Raw genomic sequence first — 15,634 nt, forward strand, 5'->3', positions numbered from 1 at the left:
ATCACTATATCTTCACCATGATGTCGATAAAATGTTTCACCTCCACAAAGAATCAAACCAACAAAAAAAAATTGACACGGCAACATAAACTCATCAGATCCGAATAATCAAATCCGTGAGAACAGAAAACTCTCTAACCTCATGGCACTGCCAAAAGAACGAGAGAAAGTTTATTCTCACAATACGGATGTATCTAATACTAAAACGTGACTTGATACATCCATATTTAGTCAAATCTAACACAAGAATTTTGGGACGGAGGGAGTACTCGTTAATTATGACTAGTAAACATGCCCGTGCGTTGCAACGGGTGAAACAAATTTGTTGCCATTTATTCTCTTTCTTCATGTAGTTGACGGTGGCTATAATATCCATTTGATGGATCCCAATGCATTCGAACATGGTCAATTCTGAGACGATGAGTTTGGGCAACACTGGGCACATGTCATTGTACCACAACAATACACTGGAATGTTTTTAGAACATTAAGAACTAATTGGCCTCTGCGAGTTACTACCTACACTTGGTATATACACCATTTCTCATAAGAACTGGCTACAATTAGAACAAAACAGAAGCCAAAAGTTCTAAACATAACACACACACCTTGTATTTAATAAGTGATTCCCGGGCCACAATAAGACTATCTTCTTCTGACCACTCTACACGTGCCAACAACAGAGCCTAGCAACAACGGACTTCAGTCCTTAAATGTCTGAAAAATAGCTACATTAAAAGTTCCTCCTAGAGCACTGCTTATAAGCATCTGATGAAATATTAGTAATACAGAATTTTTATAAACAAATCTGAAGGATGTATGTTCACACATAGGCTATCTGAAAGCAATTCTTTTTCATCTTCTTGTAGAAATTTATCACTATGCACAATTAGCGTAAATTAAGCTAAAGGATTGTACCTAGGCAACCCACAACCACGTGTGCATTAAACCTTGTCTGAACTTTTCGGCTTGTTCCATGGCAGTAACAACAAATAGCATCCATGAGGTAATTGTGGTCAGTGCCTACAGTCTAGCAGATTGTAATCTCTCTCTGTCAACATCTAGTAGCAGCACCAACAAGCAACGGCATAAACCCAAAACAAGGCCAAATCACTTTTTTTATTTATTATTGCATGGATGGCAGGGCAATTTTGAATATGAAGTTACTCCAGACACTTAATTCTATTGATGTATCTTACTATGACAGCAATGCCTGTTTAGCAAACTATTACTTAAAGGCAGGCTAATTATCAGTGACTCCTCAATCCTAACCATCAACTCCCCAATTAATTAGCAAATGTTTGTTAATTAGGAATTACCCTGATGTATGCTAATTCAAATCTGAAAACTCTGAACTACTGAGGCAAAAGCAGCTCCCCAATTAATACTGAACCTGAGAACACATCTACTCCCTCCGTTCCTAAATATTTGTCTTTCTGGAGATTTCAACAAGTGACTACATACGGAGCAAAATGAGTGAATCTACACTCTAAAATATGTCTACATACATCCATATGTCGTGTCCATTTAAAATGCCTAGAAAGACAAATATTTAGGAACGGAGGGAGTATTTGATAGTAACCTCTGAATTAACTCATCTAGAAGAAATATGCTAGATTGCAGCATAATCTCTAGTGTATTTGCCAACATCATGTCCAGACACAGTGCATGCAAAAAATCAAACAATACAGATAACAACCTACTGCTCAGTTACCATCTCTAAACAAATCTCTGAACACATAAAAGCTTGAGGGAAGGGGCAACAGCAGGGCTGTTTTTGAGGAGGTCGAGGCCTCACATACCTCTGTTGTAGCCATCGTTGGACTCACAGTGCTTCTCTGGACTAAGAATTCCAGCGAACACGGTGCTGGTTCCTCCGGCGTACTCAAAGGCGAACTCGGTGCATGTTCCTCCGGCGTACTCAAAGGCGACATGATGCCGAGCATGGTGTGACGACTGGCAAATCATTATGAAGCAAAAAATCATCCAAAGCACAATCTAATTGTTGTCATAAAACAGTGCAGGATAGCAAGTTCACAAATGCATCAGCTCAGCCCCAAATAAGCGTCGCAGTTTTGCTCAAATTAGGGATCAGAGGTAGTAACACAACAACACGAACCGACCAAATTATATATTACTACACTGTAATAGAGCGACAACCAAGGATCATCGTCAGGCATCAGCAAACAGCATACAAATTTCTCCAGTAGTTCAATCTATGAAACCCCTAATAATCAGACTAAGAAACTTGCTAAGACTTCTAGCAAGGGCACATAAAAACACACCAGTATTCACAACATGACCAAAAACAGATTGAGCAGCTATTAATACTCAATAACTCCTACATTATACGGCAGGAAACAGGAGAAGCAAGGGAAGAATTATCTGTATCATACCCCAACGGTGCACTGCTCGCTGGTGGCGCTGGCCTGGTTCACGATTCCGGCAGAGAACAATTCAACGGTGCACTGCTCGCTGGTGGCGTTGGCCTAGTTCAGGATTCCGTCAGAGAATAATTCAATTTGTAGCATCGAACTCCAATCCGGGTCAGGACGGTTTCTTTGTTTCAGAAGGACACGGGAGCAGGAGTTTGACAAGGACACGATTGCAGGATTTCCGTCAGAGATTCAAATCAAACACGCGATCCAAAAACCGTCAGAGATTCGGAAGCTCAGCCTACTCGCGGCCACGGGTGCAGGCTCGCGCTCACCGCGGCAGGACGAGGGCGGAGGCCAGCTGCAGGGCGTGAGCAAAGGCAAGCGCGGCAGGCAGAGGCGGTTGGGACGCGGCAGGACGCGGGCGGAGGCGAGCTGAAGGGCGCGGCGGGCAGAGGCGAGCTGAAGGGCGCGGACGGAGGCAAGCACGCGGGCGCACGCAGACAGCAGCGCTCCGGCGCGGGCGCGGACGGAGGCGAGCATGCGGGCGCGCGCGGACAGCAGCGACGGCGGGAGCTGTCGTCCTCTGCTCCGGCGTCCTCCATCCTCCCCCGCGACGCCACTGCCCCGCCTCGCCGCGCGCCGTCTCCGCAGCACCTGCCCTGCCTCGCCGCACAACCGCCACTGCCCCTCCTCTCCGCGGCGTCCCCGCAGCACCTGCCCCTCCTCGCCGCGGCGTCCCCGCAGCCCTCAACCCGTCGCCGTCGCCGTTGCCATCGCCAGAGACGCCAGAGAAATGGATAAGATACGAGGACAGCGGATGGAATTCAAATGAGTACAGGGGGTTTTCTGCAAGTTGAAACTTTATATAGAGACCCACTAAAACAGGGACTGCAGGTTAATTTCTTATAAACCGAGGGGTTTTATTGCAAAATCACCAGCGACGACGTACGGCCAGAAACCCAATTCTCTTTATTATTACTAGCAAAAGAGCCCATGCGTTGCAACGGGAGAGAAAACATAACACACACTCTTCACTCAACAACCATCACTCAAGACCACAATAGGTCCATCTCGTTTATTTTTGCGAGACATCATATTTGTGTTGCCGCTTATCCTCCTTCTCACCCTCGTCGGCGATGGCCTCGGTGTTCACACAAAACAAAAAAAAACATGTGTTGAATATGGTTAATCCTAAGGCGTCTCTCTCTCCCTCTCTCCTCCCTCTCCCTCTCTCTCTCTCCCTCTCTCTCGCTCGCTTTCTCTCACTCTCACGATGAGAAATCTGTTGTTTTCCCTTGCGATATTTTTCAGAGGTATGCACGTGTAGTTATCGATGTTTTTTTTCGTATATGGTTATAGTGGGGTATTTATTTGCAATCCGGATCGCCGCCGGTATGAAAAAAACGGATCTTGCGCTATAAATTATAAGTTTGCTTCCATAACAATATTTTAAAAATATTTAACAGGTAAAATTAACATCATATTTAGATTCCACACATTTTTCTAATAAAATTTCATATATAATATGTTAAAATCGAAGTTACGGTTTAAAAGATACAGATAATTTAGAAAATTATTTGGTTTGACTCAAATATATTCTAAAATAATATTTAAAAATACTTAACAGGTAAAAATAATCTCATATTCATATTCTACATATTTTTGTAATCAAATTTCATATATAACATGTTCAAATCGGAGTTACAGTTTAAAAGATATGGATAATTTTAGAAAGCATTTGTTTGACTTAAATATGATCCGCGGATGAATTACCTAAAACATCAGGGGGGGTTTCGAAAAATGTAAAATAACGGTTCGGGTGTGACTTAAATCCGGACGGCGGGTTAATTTCAAGAAAAGACAGGGACTTTTGTGTAAAATACCAAAATAACGCTTCGTTTTAACTTAAAACAGGACTGCGGGTTGAATTCTCTAAAATAGAGGGACTTTTCTGAAAAAATGTCATGACGGACGAAAGAAACCCAATTTGCTTTATTATTAACTAGCAAACATGCCCGTGCGTTGCAACGGGAACGAAAAAACACCTTTCATAAACACTCTCGAGACATCAGTAAATCTCTTGAAATCGTGAACGATGTCACATGAAAACAAAATGATAAGTGATGTTGCGCAAAAACATAAAGACGTGATGATTTTTGAAGTGTATTCAAGATGTTTTCAATTTAGACAATATAAATATCTATCTAGTTGCATTCCTCCTCGGTGGTGCCTAACAAATATTTGCATTACGATGAAAATAGCATTTGCAAAAGAGCATTATTTTTGCCTCGTTGATATATGTGTTTTTTTATAATCCAAGTCAAGTATTAATTTGGTCACAAACATGTTAGACAACTCCATCGAAAACAATCAATTTATAAGGGCATGCATACCAAATGTTCAAGGTTGCATATCAACATCAATATTCTCAAGAAAAAAATTATGGAAACAATTTAAAACAATATGAAAATTAAAGTCAAGCCATCGGTTTACGTAAAGCTTGTATCAGCAACATTGTACATTTTTTCTACATCAGAAATTTTTTTATATACACGCTTAATACTTTCCAATTTCATGGTTAACATTTTCCAAAACCTATTTATTTTTTATGTCTACTACTTTTATACACATTCTACTTTTTTATATACATCAGGAACATATTTTACATACACGTTTAACAACATGATACATGATAATATTTTTGAAAACTTATTATTTTTATGTCTGCTTTGTCCCATACACATTGTATATGTTTTTGTCTACATTTTTTATATATATACATCAGAGACATTTTTTCTATGCACATTTTTTTTAAATGCACGATTAACATTTACTAAAGAATGAAAAATATATTATTATTCTTCTATACACACTGTACTTGTTTGTATATAATGAAAATATTTTTTCTATACAAGCTTGACATTTGTTTAATGCATGATTAACATTCTTTCAAAGTCCGCATATAAGTGATTTTTATAATTAAAATATTTATAGCATTTCAAAATAAAGCCAAAAGAAGAAAATAAAAGGTGAATGTAAAAGAAGTGAAAAGAGTAAAAAAAAAAGCGTTGTAGGCGGCGTTGGGGTCGAACCTGGGTCTCCCAGCTGGGAGCGCTACGGTCTTGCCAGTCGGTCTGGCCAAGCACTGGTGATTTTCTGGTGGTTTGGCTCTTTATTCTATCAAAAGAAACGGACGACTTAAAGAAAAAGTAAACCGAATCGTTTTTCCCACTTAGTGGTGGCATAGGTGGGTAATTGATGCGAACTCTAGGTGCAAATTGCGCGACGGACGACCAGAAACCAAATTTTCTTTATTACTTCCTTCGTTCCCAAATAATTGTCTTTCTAGCCATCTCAAATGGACTACAACATACGGATGTATGTAGACATGCTTTAGAGTGTAGGTTCACTCATTTTGTTCCGTATGTAGTCACTTGTTGAAATCTCTAGAAAGACAATTATTTAGGAACGGAGGGAGTATTAGGTAAAGATAAAGAGGTAAAGATTTCACATTTTTACGACGATCCACCGTACCATTTGGGCCAGATTCTCTCTCCAAAAATAAACTGGGCCTGAAGTATCATCTATAGTCCAAGTCTCTCCACCCCTAAAAGAAAATCTCTCAAGAGATTCCAAAGGTCCTGTCTCGGGCTCTCGGCCTTCTTCAACCCCACGCCGCGATCTCCCATCCTCTGACACTGAGACCGACCACTCGCCGTCGTCGCCCTCCGAGCAGCAGCAGCGGGCGCGCTCGCTCTTCGGCTTCGCCTCCTCGCCGTGCTCCGCAGCTTCTGCTCCGCCCCCTTCTATACGGCGCGCCTTCTCGGAGAACCTTCCTCGTTGACCTCCTCGCCTGGAGCCGCATCGCTTCTGCCGCGCTGGGCGCGGCGGCTAGCGCTACTGACTCCTGCTGGCCCTTCCCCCACCACTCGCCACCCCAACCCCACCTTTCCTCTTGTAAGACGAAACCAAGGGCCGCCACTGCGTCAGTCGATGGGAGATCGTGCCCCGCCGGCCGAGATTCGGTAAGGATCTGCACGCCCACCTGAAGACCTAGACCAAATTGCAGCCATGGAGCCGTCAGCTAAGGAAGATACGCAGCCGAAGCCGCGGCTCATCGTTCGGCTTGGCATATTCCTCGCTTCTCACCACATACTCTTCAGGTCTGCTCCCCATCTCCCTATTTAGCACCATGCTTAGCCATTTCCTGTTTCTTGTTCCACTGACAAAGTTCTTCGTCATTTTGTCGCCAGCGCCTTGTGCTGTTCCGCGGGCATTATCGCACTCCTCTTCCTCCCATCACTTGCAAAAAACACATACCTCTCGGAGAACGCTCTTATACCTGGTAGGCAATCTTCTTTTTCACCGTGGTTATTTAGATCCCCTGTACAATAAATTTATAGTGGAGCGATCGGTACATGATATACTGGAGTGGCTTCCCATGGTTATGATTCAATAGTGAAGGCAAACCATCCATATCCACTGCGTCAAGTATTCATCTTATCGTGCTAGTGGCAATTTATCAGTTTATATGTTCATGTAACGCAAGCCCATATGGCCGTTCAAAGACGGAACATAATGTTGATTTGGAACCTTTGCATGTAGGCTCTGCAAATCCATTGTTCTCCAGCGAGGATGTCACGGAAGCTAACAAGTTTATCAAAGGAATTGAAGCTGCAGCTGGGGGATCAAGAGGAGGAATGTAGGTTATTCTATCTAAATTCCTTGTTCTATGTGCAACTTCCTCTTCTGACAAAAGTGGGTTCATCCTTGTTTTTATTATGCTGAATCTGCATCCTTGTTTGTCCAAATGTACGGATAGATGTGTGATGTTCAATATTTCAAGCCTGCCATTAAAGCGTTTGCTGTGATGAAATCTGTGATGGTTATTCCAACAATATATAGTAATTTTATTAATAAACATACGCATGGTATCCATGCAATTCTAAATTTTAAAGAGTAATGCTTGTAAACATAGACACAGAATCAATTTTCTCCATATGTTAGTTAGACTGAAGTTAAAGACATGCCAATTTCAGATGGTGATATAATTGCAAGTGAAGGGTGTCATACTGGATTGTCAAGAGTAAATAGTACAACCTTCGTCCGGAATTAACTGTCACTGAAATGAGTGTGTCTAGACGCGTTTCACTCATTTCAGTGACAGTTAATTCCGGACGGAGGAAGTAGTTCTTACCTGTGTCTGCTGTAATGTACAGTTTTATTACAAATGTCACAGGGAAATGCCAAAATTCATAGTGCAACAAATGAAAGATCTGGGTGCAGAAGTGTGTTACCATGAATTCCTCCCTCATAGCAAGCATTTTCATCCTCTGAAGTTCTTCACTTCCATGACAAACGATTTGGCGGTTCGACCCAATGGCACCTATTCCAACTCTGGAACTAATACAATTGGCATTATACGAGCTCCTAGGGGTGATGGAAAAGAAGCTATAGTATTGGTTACTCCTTACAATCCTCAGAGAGTTCAGGCAAATGAAGTATTATCTCTCGCACTTGGTTTCTCTGTCTTCTCCCTCTTAAGTCGAGCTGCATGGCTGTCAAAGGATATTGTGTGGTTATCTGCCGACTCGCAATTTGGGGAGTACACCTCAGTCTCTGCATGGTTAAATCAGTACCATAACCCTATGTTTGTGGGTGGTGTTAAACATGAACCTGATGGTATTGCAGAAAAGGCTGAATTTACGGATTTCAAACGTGCTGGAACGATGGCTGCTGCTCTCATATTTAAAGTTGGGGAAACTAGGAACTACGGTGATAGAGATAGTGTTACAATGTACGCGGAGGCATCTAATGGCCAAATGCCAAACTTGGACCTTCTGAATGTGGTGCACTATCTAGCTGTTCATAGACAAGGTTTTCGTGTGAACATTGAGACAATTAGTTCGTTGTTGAGTTCTGCATGGCTTAGGGCTATTGCTGAAGTGATTCATACTCTTGGGAGTATATTGAGAAAAATAAATCCTGACTGGAAGCTTGATATTTCAGCCCCTGATTATGTGGAGGGGACTGCCAACCTTGCTAGCTCTATTTATAATCAGGTAATTGGACGGGGTATTTTCCATATCTTAAACAACACTAGCTTTTCAACTGAACCTAATCACTTCTTGTTGGGTTTTTGTTAAAGCAGGCTCTTGGAGTGCCCACCGGATCTCATGGCGCGTTCCGTGACTATCAAGTTGATGCCGTTTCTTTAGAATTTTCACCAACATTTTATATCAGAAATGAGAATGCCAAATCATCATTTCTTGTAAGGGGTGGAAGGTCAGTTCTTACCGGGTCACTTCAGGCTGCATTGCTATGAAATATTTCAAACGTCTTGTGATTATTGACATGTGTTGAATAGCTTAGTAAGAGGAAATATATAAGGTTAGTGTTCTTGATTATCAGAGACAAGATAATTATAAACCCTGGAAGCTGTAACAATTAGCTATGGATCTTAAGACTTGACTGCTGATAACTTTACACTGTTATAATAGGCCTGTTTAATTCCAAAGGTTTATTTTCATTTTTCAGCAAAAGATGCCTGCTCTGCATTTTATAGAGTGCATGATTAAAACATAGTCTATACTGATTTGTTCAGATATTCATTTGACATGCTGCTTTTTGTTCAGGTTACTTGAAGGGGTGGTACGTTCTGTGAATAACCTGCTCGAGAAGTTCCATCAATCATTTTTCCTATATTTCCTCACAGCTCCGAGCAAGTTTATTTCAGTTGGTGTCTATATGATTCCTTTTGCACTGCTTGTGGTTCCCCTCCCAATAGTTGCTGCTGCTCTTGCCGATGGCGGTAGAAAAATGGGAAAATCAATCGAGGCCAGTAAATCAAAGGGCAGTGCTGATAATCTGCAAACCGAGGGTGGATCATGGAAATGGCTTCAAGCTGCAAGAGTTCTGCTTGTTATCCAACTTTGGGCAGTGATTGTTTCATTACTACCGTACTACATCAGTCAAATTCCCGATGGTACACCAATACAAAGTTCAGTGATCTGGGTGGTGCTTGCCATTTTGACGTTGATCGTCCTATATGCCATGTTTGGTTCACCATACTCTGCTGGTGTTGAATGGAAACTTCTGAAGGCCACGATGATCACTTCAATCTCAATAGGGCTGGGGCTTATGTCGATAATAAATTTCGCTACTGCTCAGCTTGGGGCGTTGATTGTGATCCCAATGTGCCTGTTTTCTCGGCCGCTGAAAGCACAGCTTGATATGAGCTTCCTTCCACGGACAGTATTGTGTGCTTCAAATATACTTCTTGCCGTCTTTGGTTTCCCTCCAGCTGCATTGTTGATTATGAAAGGGCTGTCCAAGGGGTCCTGGACGGTAGACCTTGGAGATTTCTGGGCGTCAATGGAGTTCTTGTGGGAATGGAGTAGCGCCACGTATCTGTATCTGTTTCTTGTCCATCTTCCCTGCTGGCTTCTATGCATCCATGTCTTGCTACATCCATGTCGCCAAGTGGGATCAAAGGTTAAGCGGGAGTAGATTGTTTGATCTGGGAATGTTTAAATATCTAGAACAGTGTAACAGATGTGTCAATTTCTACGTTCTTCGGTTTGCTAACCTTTTTTATTAATTGCTTATTTTTTCTGAGATGGAGAGGATCTACAGGCGACAGCAAGTGGGAGAAAATTGATCTGTCTTACAGTGTCGCCTTTGCAAAACAATGTAAAATATTGCTGTTCGTAAGGATGCTGGATTGTTGTGGACGCATCACAAGTAGTGTAGAGATATGTGCAAAAGCGCAAATGGTGCATCCTCAGTGGGCTGTGAAAATACAACATCGCACATTTGTCTGTCGCACAAAATTAATAGAGAAGTTCCTGAACTACCTGGTCTGATTTGAACCATGAAACTGTTTATATTGAACAGTGAATTTGTTTTTAAGCATAAACCTATCCTGGTTTTTAAAAGTGATTTTGTAGTTAATGATTTTTAAATTTAAATGGAAAAATCATTGGTGTAGGAATACTTTTGAAATGATAACCTGCAGAACTAGAAGACATGAGAATTCATTCTTTTTTTTACTGGAGCAACAATGATTCTGCATATCATATAATTGAAATTTACATAATTCTTTTGCACCGACTAATTGTTTCAGATTTTTTTTGGGGGTTCCTTCTAAGACAACCACTCCTTGAACCTTTAAGACCGGTTCTTACCTCTAGGGTCTAAATTTTGGGTGCTATAGGCGCCGGCGCGACAGTTGGGCCGGGCTAGCCCCAGCCGCTTGATGCAACGGCTACGAGCTGTTCGATCCCCGTTAACTTCCCCTCTCCTTCTCCCTCTCGACACGTCCCGTCGCTTGGATGTCCTCCCAGCCGTCACCCCTTCACCTGGACCTCCTCTCTCCGCCGCCCCCGCGCTGCTGGATGCCGCACTTGCCACCGGTCCTTGCGCTCGCCGCCCGTCCCCGCCGCCTTCTCTCATTTTTCTCGTTGGGAACCACGCATGCAGCAAAAAATTCACCCGTGGGTTGTAGCTCCCCTCGCTGGTGATGGTCGCGGCTCCGACAACGCCAGTCGCCGGTTGCAGCTTCGTTGGATGCGGCTCTTGTTGTCGTTGGTTGCAGCTGGACGTCAGCCGTCGCCGCTGGCATGCAGCTTCATTCATCGGTTGCAGCTCCCATGGAGCCCGTTGCAGCTTTTTATTGCATGGTCGTAGCAAAACGGAGACAAAAATGTCGTCACTATCGTCGCCGGTGTAAGGGCATCTTCTGCCTTAGGGTTTTGGTGATGATGACAACACTCGTGTGGACTAATCATGCGTCCTAGTTCTCTCAGGTACACATTGTGCGGCGCAAGACGGTTAGGCCTTCCCTCTATGCGGAAAAGATCGAAGACGGAGTTTCCGATGTTTTTATTTCTTTGGTCGTAGGATATCCGTATCTTTAAGAGGGAATCCACATCGGAAGGTATTGGGTGAATCTCTACACATACATATTCATTGAACCCACAATATACCCTCCGCTCGAGGAGAGAGAGGTTCCCAAAGTCTGTTGTGACTGTGCAGTTGTTCCAATGGCGGTAGTGCCACTCTCTTGAGCCATTGTATCGCTGGCATGCAGTTCCGGTCAAACCACCGCTCCAAGTACCGCTCAGGGGTGACACCCTTCTGTACCGGGTACGGTGGTAGACCGGTGGTGGAACGGAAGTTCCGGTTTGTCTTGACAAACCGGTACTACCGGTGTTCGGGGCGGTAGTACCGCCTGAAACTCCACCGCCCAGGAATTGCTGGTCCAGCGGTAGCTCCAGCCCTACCACCGCTCTAACTACCGGTCTAGGGTGAAAACCTTCTGATTGGGTAGCGGTAGTTGAGCGGTGGTGGAACGGTAGTTCCGGTTTATTTCGATATACTGGTACTACCGGTTGCCCCATCGGAAGTACCGCCCTGGTGCCCTAGCAGGGGTTTCCCGCATTCACAGGTTGTACCGGTGACCCTTGCGGAAGTACCGCTCCTACGTGTTTCTGCGCATAACGGTTGGATCTGAGGGGACCCTATTTAAGGAGGTGCTTCTCCCACCTCCCACCTATCTCTTGCATCTCTCTCTCTCCTCCATTAATGCCCTTGAAGCTTTCTTGCCCGATATCTCTCTCTAGCCACTCAAACTTGTTGATTTGCTAGGGATTGGAGGGGACCTAGATCTACACTCTCACCAAAGGAAATTGGATTCCCTCATACTTTCTTGTGGGGCTTTTGTTACTCTTAGGTGCTTGGGCACCCTAGTTGGAAGAGGTCACTTCGGAGCCACATTCCATTGTGGTGAAGCTCCGGGGTTTCGTTGGGAGCCTCCATTAAGTTGTGGAGAGAGCCCCAACCTTGTTTGTAAAGGTCCGCTTGCCGCCTTCAAGGGCACCAATAGTGGAATCATGGCATCTCGCATTGTGTGAGGGCGTGAGGAGAATACGGTGGCCCTAGTGGCTTCTTGGGGAGCATTGTGCCTCCACACCGCTCCAACGGAGACGTACTTCCCCTCATAGGAAAGGAACTTCGGTAACACATCCTCGTCTCCATCAATTCCAATTTTGGTTATCTCTCACTTTTACTTGTGGTAGCTATATTGTGTTATATCCTTTGCTTGCTTGTGTACTTATTGTTGTTGCATCATATAGGTCGCTCACCTAGTTGCATATCTACACAACCTACTTTGATGCAAAGTTTAATTTGGCAAAGAAAAGCTAAAAATTGTTAGTTGCCTATTCATCCCCCCTCTAGTCAACTATAGCGATCCTTTCAATTGGTATCAGAGCCTCGTCTCTTTTTAAGGACTTTACCGTCCACAGAGTATGGTTGACACCATAGACGGTGAGGAGGAGCACCCCGGTGTGAATCTGTCTTCATCTATGGCCGATGGGGGATCCCCAGTCTCACGTGAGGAATTTAATGTGGCTTTGGACACATTGAAAACCTTCATGACGACCGAGGTAAAAGGCATGTTCAAAGAGTTTCTTGATGGACTTAAATTATCCACCGCACCTTTGGAAGTGGCCGCTCCCACTAACAAGGTGGCGAATGCTAACTCTGATAAGGGGGAAACTTCTTGTGATAAAGTTCCTTTATCTAGTGGTAGAAATGGTAGCGACATCTTTGCCCAAGTTGAGCCTCCACTTACTTATGGAGGACCGGTTCCCTCCACTCATTTGAATCATGTTGGTCCTCCTCCTAAGATTGTGAAAAATGAGGATTTTGACTCTTGGGTCTATCGCTCTAAACGTCATTTAAACCATGTTAATACTAATCTTTGGAGAATTATTGAGCAAGCTTTCTATCCGCATGACCCAAGCAACTTCACCCCGAGAGAAGCCGCGGACCATCAATTCAACGAGAATGCTCCCCTCATCATCCAAGATGCAATTCGATCCGAAGATATTGCACATCTCCGACCCTTCTCCGTGGCCAAGGAAGCATGGCACCATGTTGTGTCCATTTACAAGGGAAGCACAAGCATTCAACGCTCCAACTATGAAGTGGTGTAAGATGAAGCCGATGAGTTTGCAATGAATGAAGATGAAGAACCTCGTGAGCTTTACCGGAGATTAACCACTCTCGCGGTCTCTCTTCGAGATCATGGGAGCAAGGATACGGATGATAACTGGATCAAGCACAAATTCCTCAAGGCCATGATGCCTTACCACAAGTCCATGTCCTCCATCATCCGTCAAAGGCCAGACTTCCACACCTTGTCCTCAAGTGAAGTGTTGGATGAGTTTGTGGCGATGAGGATCTTGGACAAGACCGCCGACAATGCGGTGTTGCGTTCTCAAAGAGCAAAGAAGCCCAACCTTGCCTTGAAGGCCAAGGCTAGTGTGGAAGAAGAGGATGAAGATGAAGATGAGGAGAGCAACCCCGAAGATACAAAATATGATTACCATGAGCACATGGCTCTTGCTTCAAGGTAATTTTGGAGCAAGAAGAACTCAAGGCCAATTTCAACAAGAACAACTCAAGTGGCTTCAAGGGCAAGCAACATGTGAGAACATGTTACAATTTTGGCAATGTGAGCCACTTTGTTGCGGAGTGGCCTTACGAGAAGCGGGAAGACAATGGTGGCAAGCTCATCCGAAAAGACAAAGCCAAGTCCTTCCCTAACAAGAACAACTTCACCAAGAAGACTCCGATCAAAGGGTTGGTGGCACAAGAAGAATACAATGATGATGATGATGATGATGATGATGATGATGGTGAAGCCATGGCCATGGCCTCCGTTGCCATTGCCACAACTCCACGGGTGTCTCTCTTCGATTCACCCAACGAGAACATCACCGCCGAGTGCCTCATGGCCAAAGCCACCAACAAGGTAACCCCCAACATCAAAACTACCATCATTACTAATCCTTCCTTGATGGATTGCATTGATGAAAGTGAGGGGTCTAATGAGGAAGTAAATGAATTTGAGTCTTTTATGATTAAGCTCGAGGGAAAATCCAAGAAGCACTTCATTGCTCTCTTGGAACAACTTGGTGAAGCCAATGACATGATCGAGGCTCATGAAGAAACCATCTCTAATATGGAAGGTCATAGTCGTGACTATGCCGATGAGATATTGGATCTCTCTAATGCACTTGAGGAAGAGTGTGTTCATCGTTTGGCTCTTGAGGAGCCACACAACGATGACCACACTAAATTAAAGAAAGATCTTGATCATGCTCTTGTTGTATCTCGTGTGCTCGATTCCGAGAAGGCTAAACTTGGGGTTGACCATGCTAGACTCAAGGAGGAGTTTGATATACTTGACAAGGCTCACAAGGCCTTGAAGGGTGCTCATGCTAGCCTCAAGGAGTCTCATTATCAACTCCAAGTGAAGCTAACCAAGGAGAAAGCCACTTTTCCTCATATGGTCTTAATTGATAACGCAAATGCTACTAACCCGTGTTGTGAGCATGCGCATCTTGTGGAGGAGAATGCCAAGTTGAAGGAGCAACTTGAGAAAGGCCTTGTGTCTTGCATACAAGGTGAGAAGATTCTCAATGACCTTTTGAGCAATCAAAAGGAAGTTGTGGCCAAGGAGGGAGTTGGGTTCGCACCCAAGTCCAAGATCAAGAAGAAGAATGGCAAGGCCAAACGACCTCCTCCTCTCAAGCAAACCTTTGTGAAGGAGGGAGATGGTGCTTCTAAGGAGAAGAAGAACAATGTGAAGGGTGGTGGTGTCAAAAAGGGCAATGCCACCCCTTCCAACAGAGCTGGCGACTTTAACCCTTCGTATGTGTTGTGTCGTGCTAGTGATGGGCATGTTTATGCTAAATTTGTTGGTTCTCCTTACGAGTACATTGAATGGTCAATTTAGGTTCCTAATACCCTTGTTACTAACATCAAAGGACCCATTACAAAATGGGTACCTAAAACCAAGCATTGATCTCTTGTAGGTATTTGCTTCCGGTGGGGGATCATGGTTGCTCGATAGTGGAGCCACAAATCATATGACCGGAAGCAAGGACTTGGTGGTGGACGTGCACAAGATCCCATCTATGCCCACCAATGTCGAGTGGGGCGATGCCTCGTCTTCCAAGGTATTGGGTATTGGCAAGGTTGTCATTTCTCATGATCGAGAAAGCCATGCGTGTTGAGTCCCTTGCATACAATTTACTTTCCGTTCGTCAACTTGCACTCATGGGCTTTGCCACATTCTTTGATATTGATACCATGGCCCTCTTGTGGAGCAAGACTCTCAAACTAGCCTTTGTTGGGCATGTCGAGAATGGTCTTTATGTGATTAACTTTTGGAGCGACCCACTAA

General features: G+C 44.0%; 1 protein-coding gene and 1 long non-coding RNA gene across 2 annotated transcripts; one reads left to right on the forward strand and one right to left on the reverse strand.

Annotated features, from left to right (window-relative positions):
- Nucleotides 1–423: 423 nt before the first annotated feature.
- LOC123070553 (uncharacterized) lies at nucleotides 424–3,194 on the reverse strand. Its single transcript, XR_006433806.1, has 2 exons — nucleotides 2,395–3,194; nucleotides 424–1,954 (listed from the first exon to the last, which is right to left on the reverse strand). It is a non-coding gene; the product is annotated as an uncharacterized lncRNA (long non-coding RNA).
- Nucleotides 3,195–5,992: 2,798 nt separating this feature from the next.
- On the forward strand, nucleotides 5,993–10,212 carry LOC123070554 (glycosylphosphatidylinositol anchor attachment 1 protein). The gene is made up of 6 exons (XM_044493803.1): nucleotides 5,993–6,539; nucleotides 6,630–6,721; nucleotides 6,982–7,078; nucleotides 7,616–8,438; nucleotides 8,528–8,661; nucleotides 9,012–10,212. Exons 1-6 carry the CDS (start codon nucleotides 6,448–6,450, stop codon nucleotides 9,883–9,885), a joined length of 2,112 nt encoding a protein of 703 aa, XP_044349738.1. The 5' UTR covers nucleotides 5,993–6,447; the 3' UTR covers nucleotides 9,886–10,212.
- The last annotated feature ends 5,422 nt before the right edge of the window (nucleotides 10,213–15,634 follow it).

The sequence above is a fragment of the Triticum aestivum genome, chromosome 3B, assembly GCF_018294505.1.
Source record: "Triticum aestivum cultivar Chinese Spring chromosome 3B, IWGSC CS RefSeq v2.1, whole genome shotgun sequence".
In the NCBI taxonomy this organism is placed as follows: Eukaryota; Viridiplantae; Streptophyta; class Magnoliopsida; order Poales; family Poaceae; genus Triticum; species Triticum aestivum.

Coding starts and splice junctions, on each gene's coding strand:
- LOC123070554 (XM_044493803.1), top strand. CDS start 6,448: ATGGAGCCGTCAGCTAAGGAAGATACGCAGCCGAAGCCGCGGCTCATC. Junction 6,722..6,981: donor GGAGAACGCTCTTATACCTG/GTAGGCAATCTT, acceptor CTTTGCATGTAG/GCTCTGCAAATCCATTGTTC. Junction 8,439..8,527: donor CTAGCTCTATTTATAATCAG/GTAATTGGACGG, acceptor TTGTTAAAGCAG/GCTCTTGGAGTGCCCACCGG.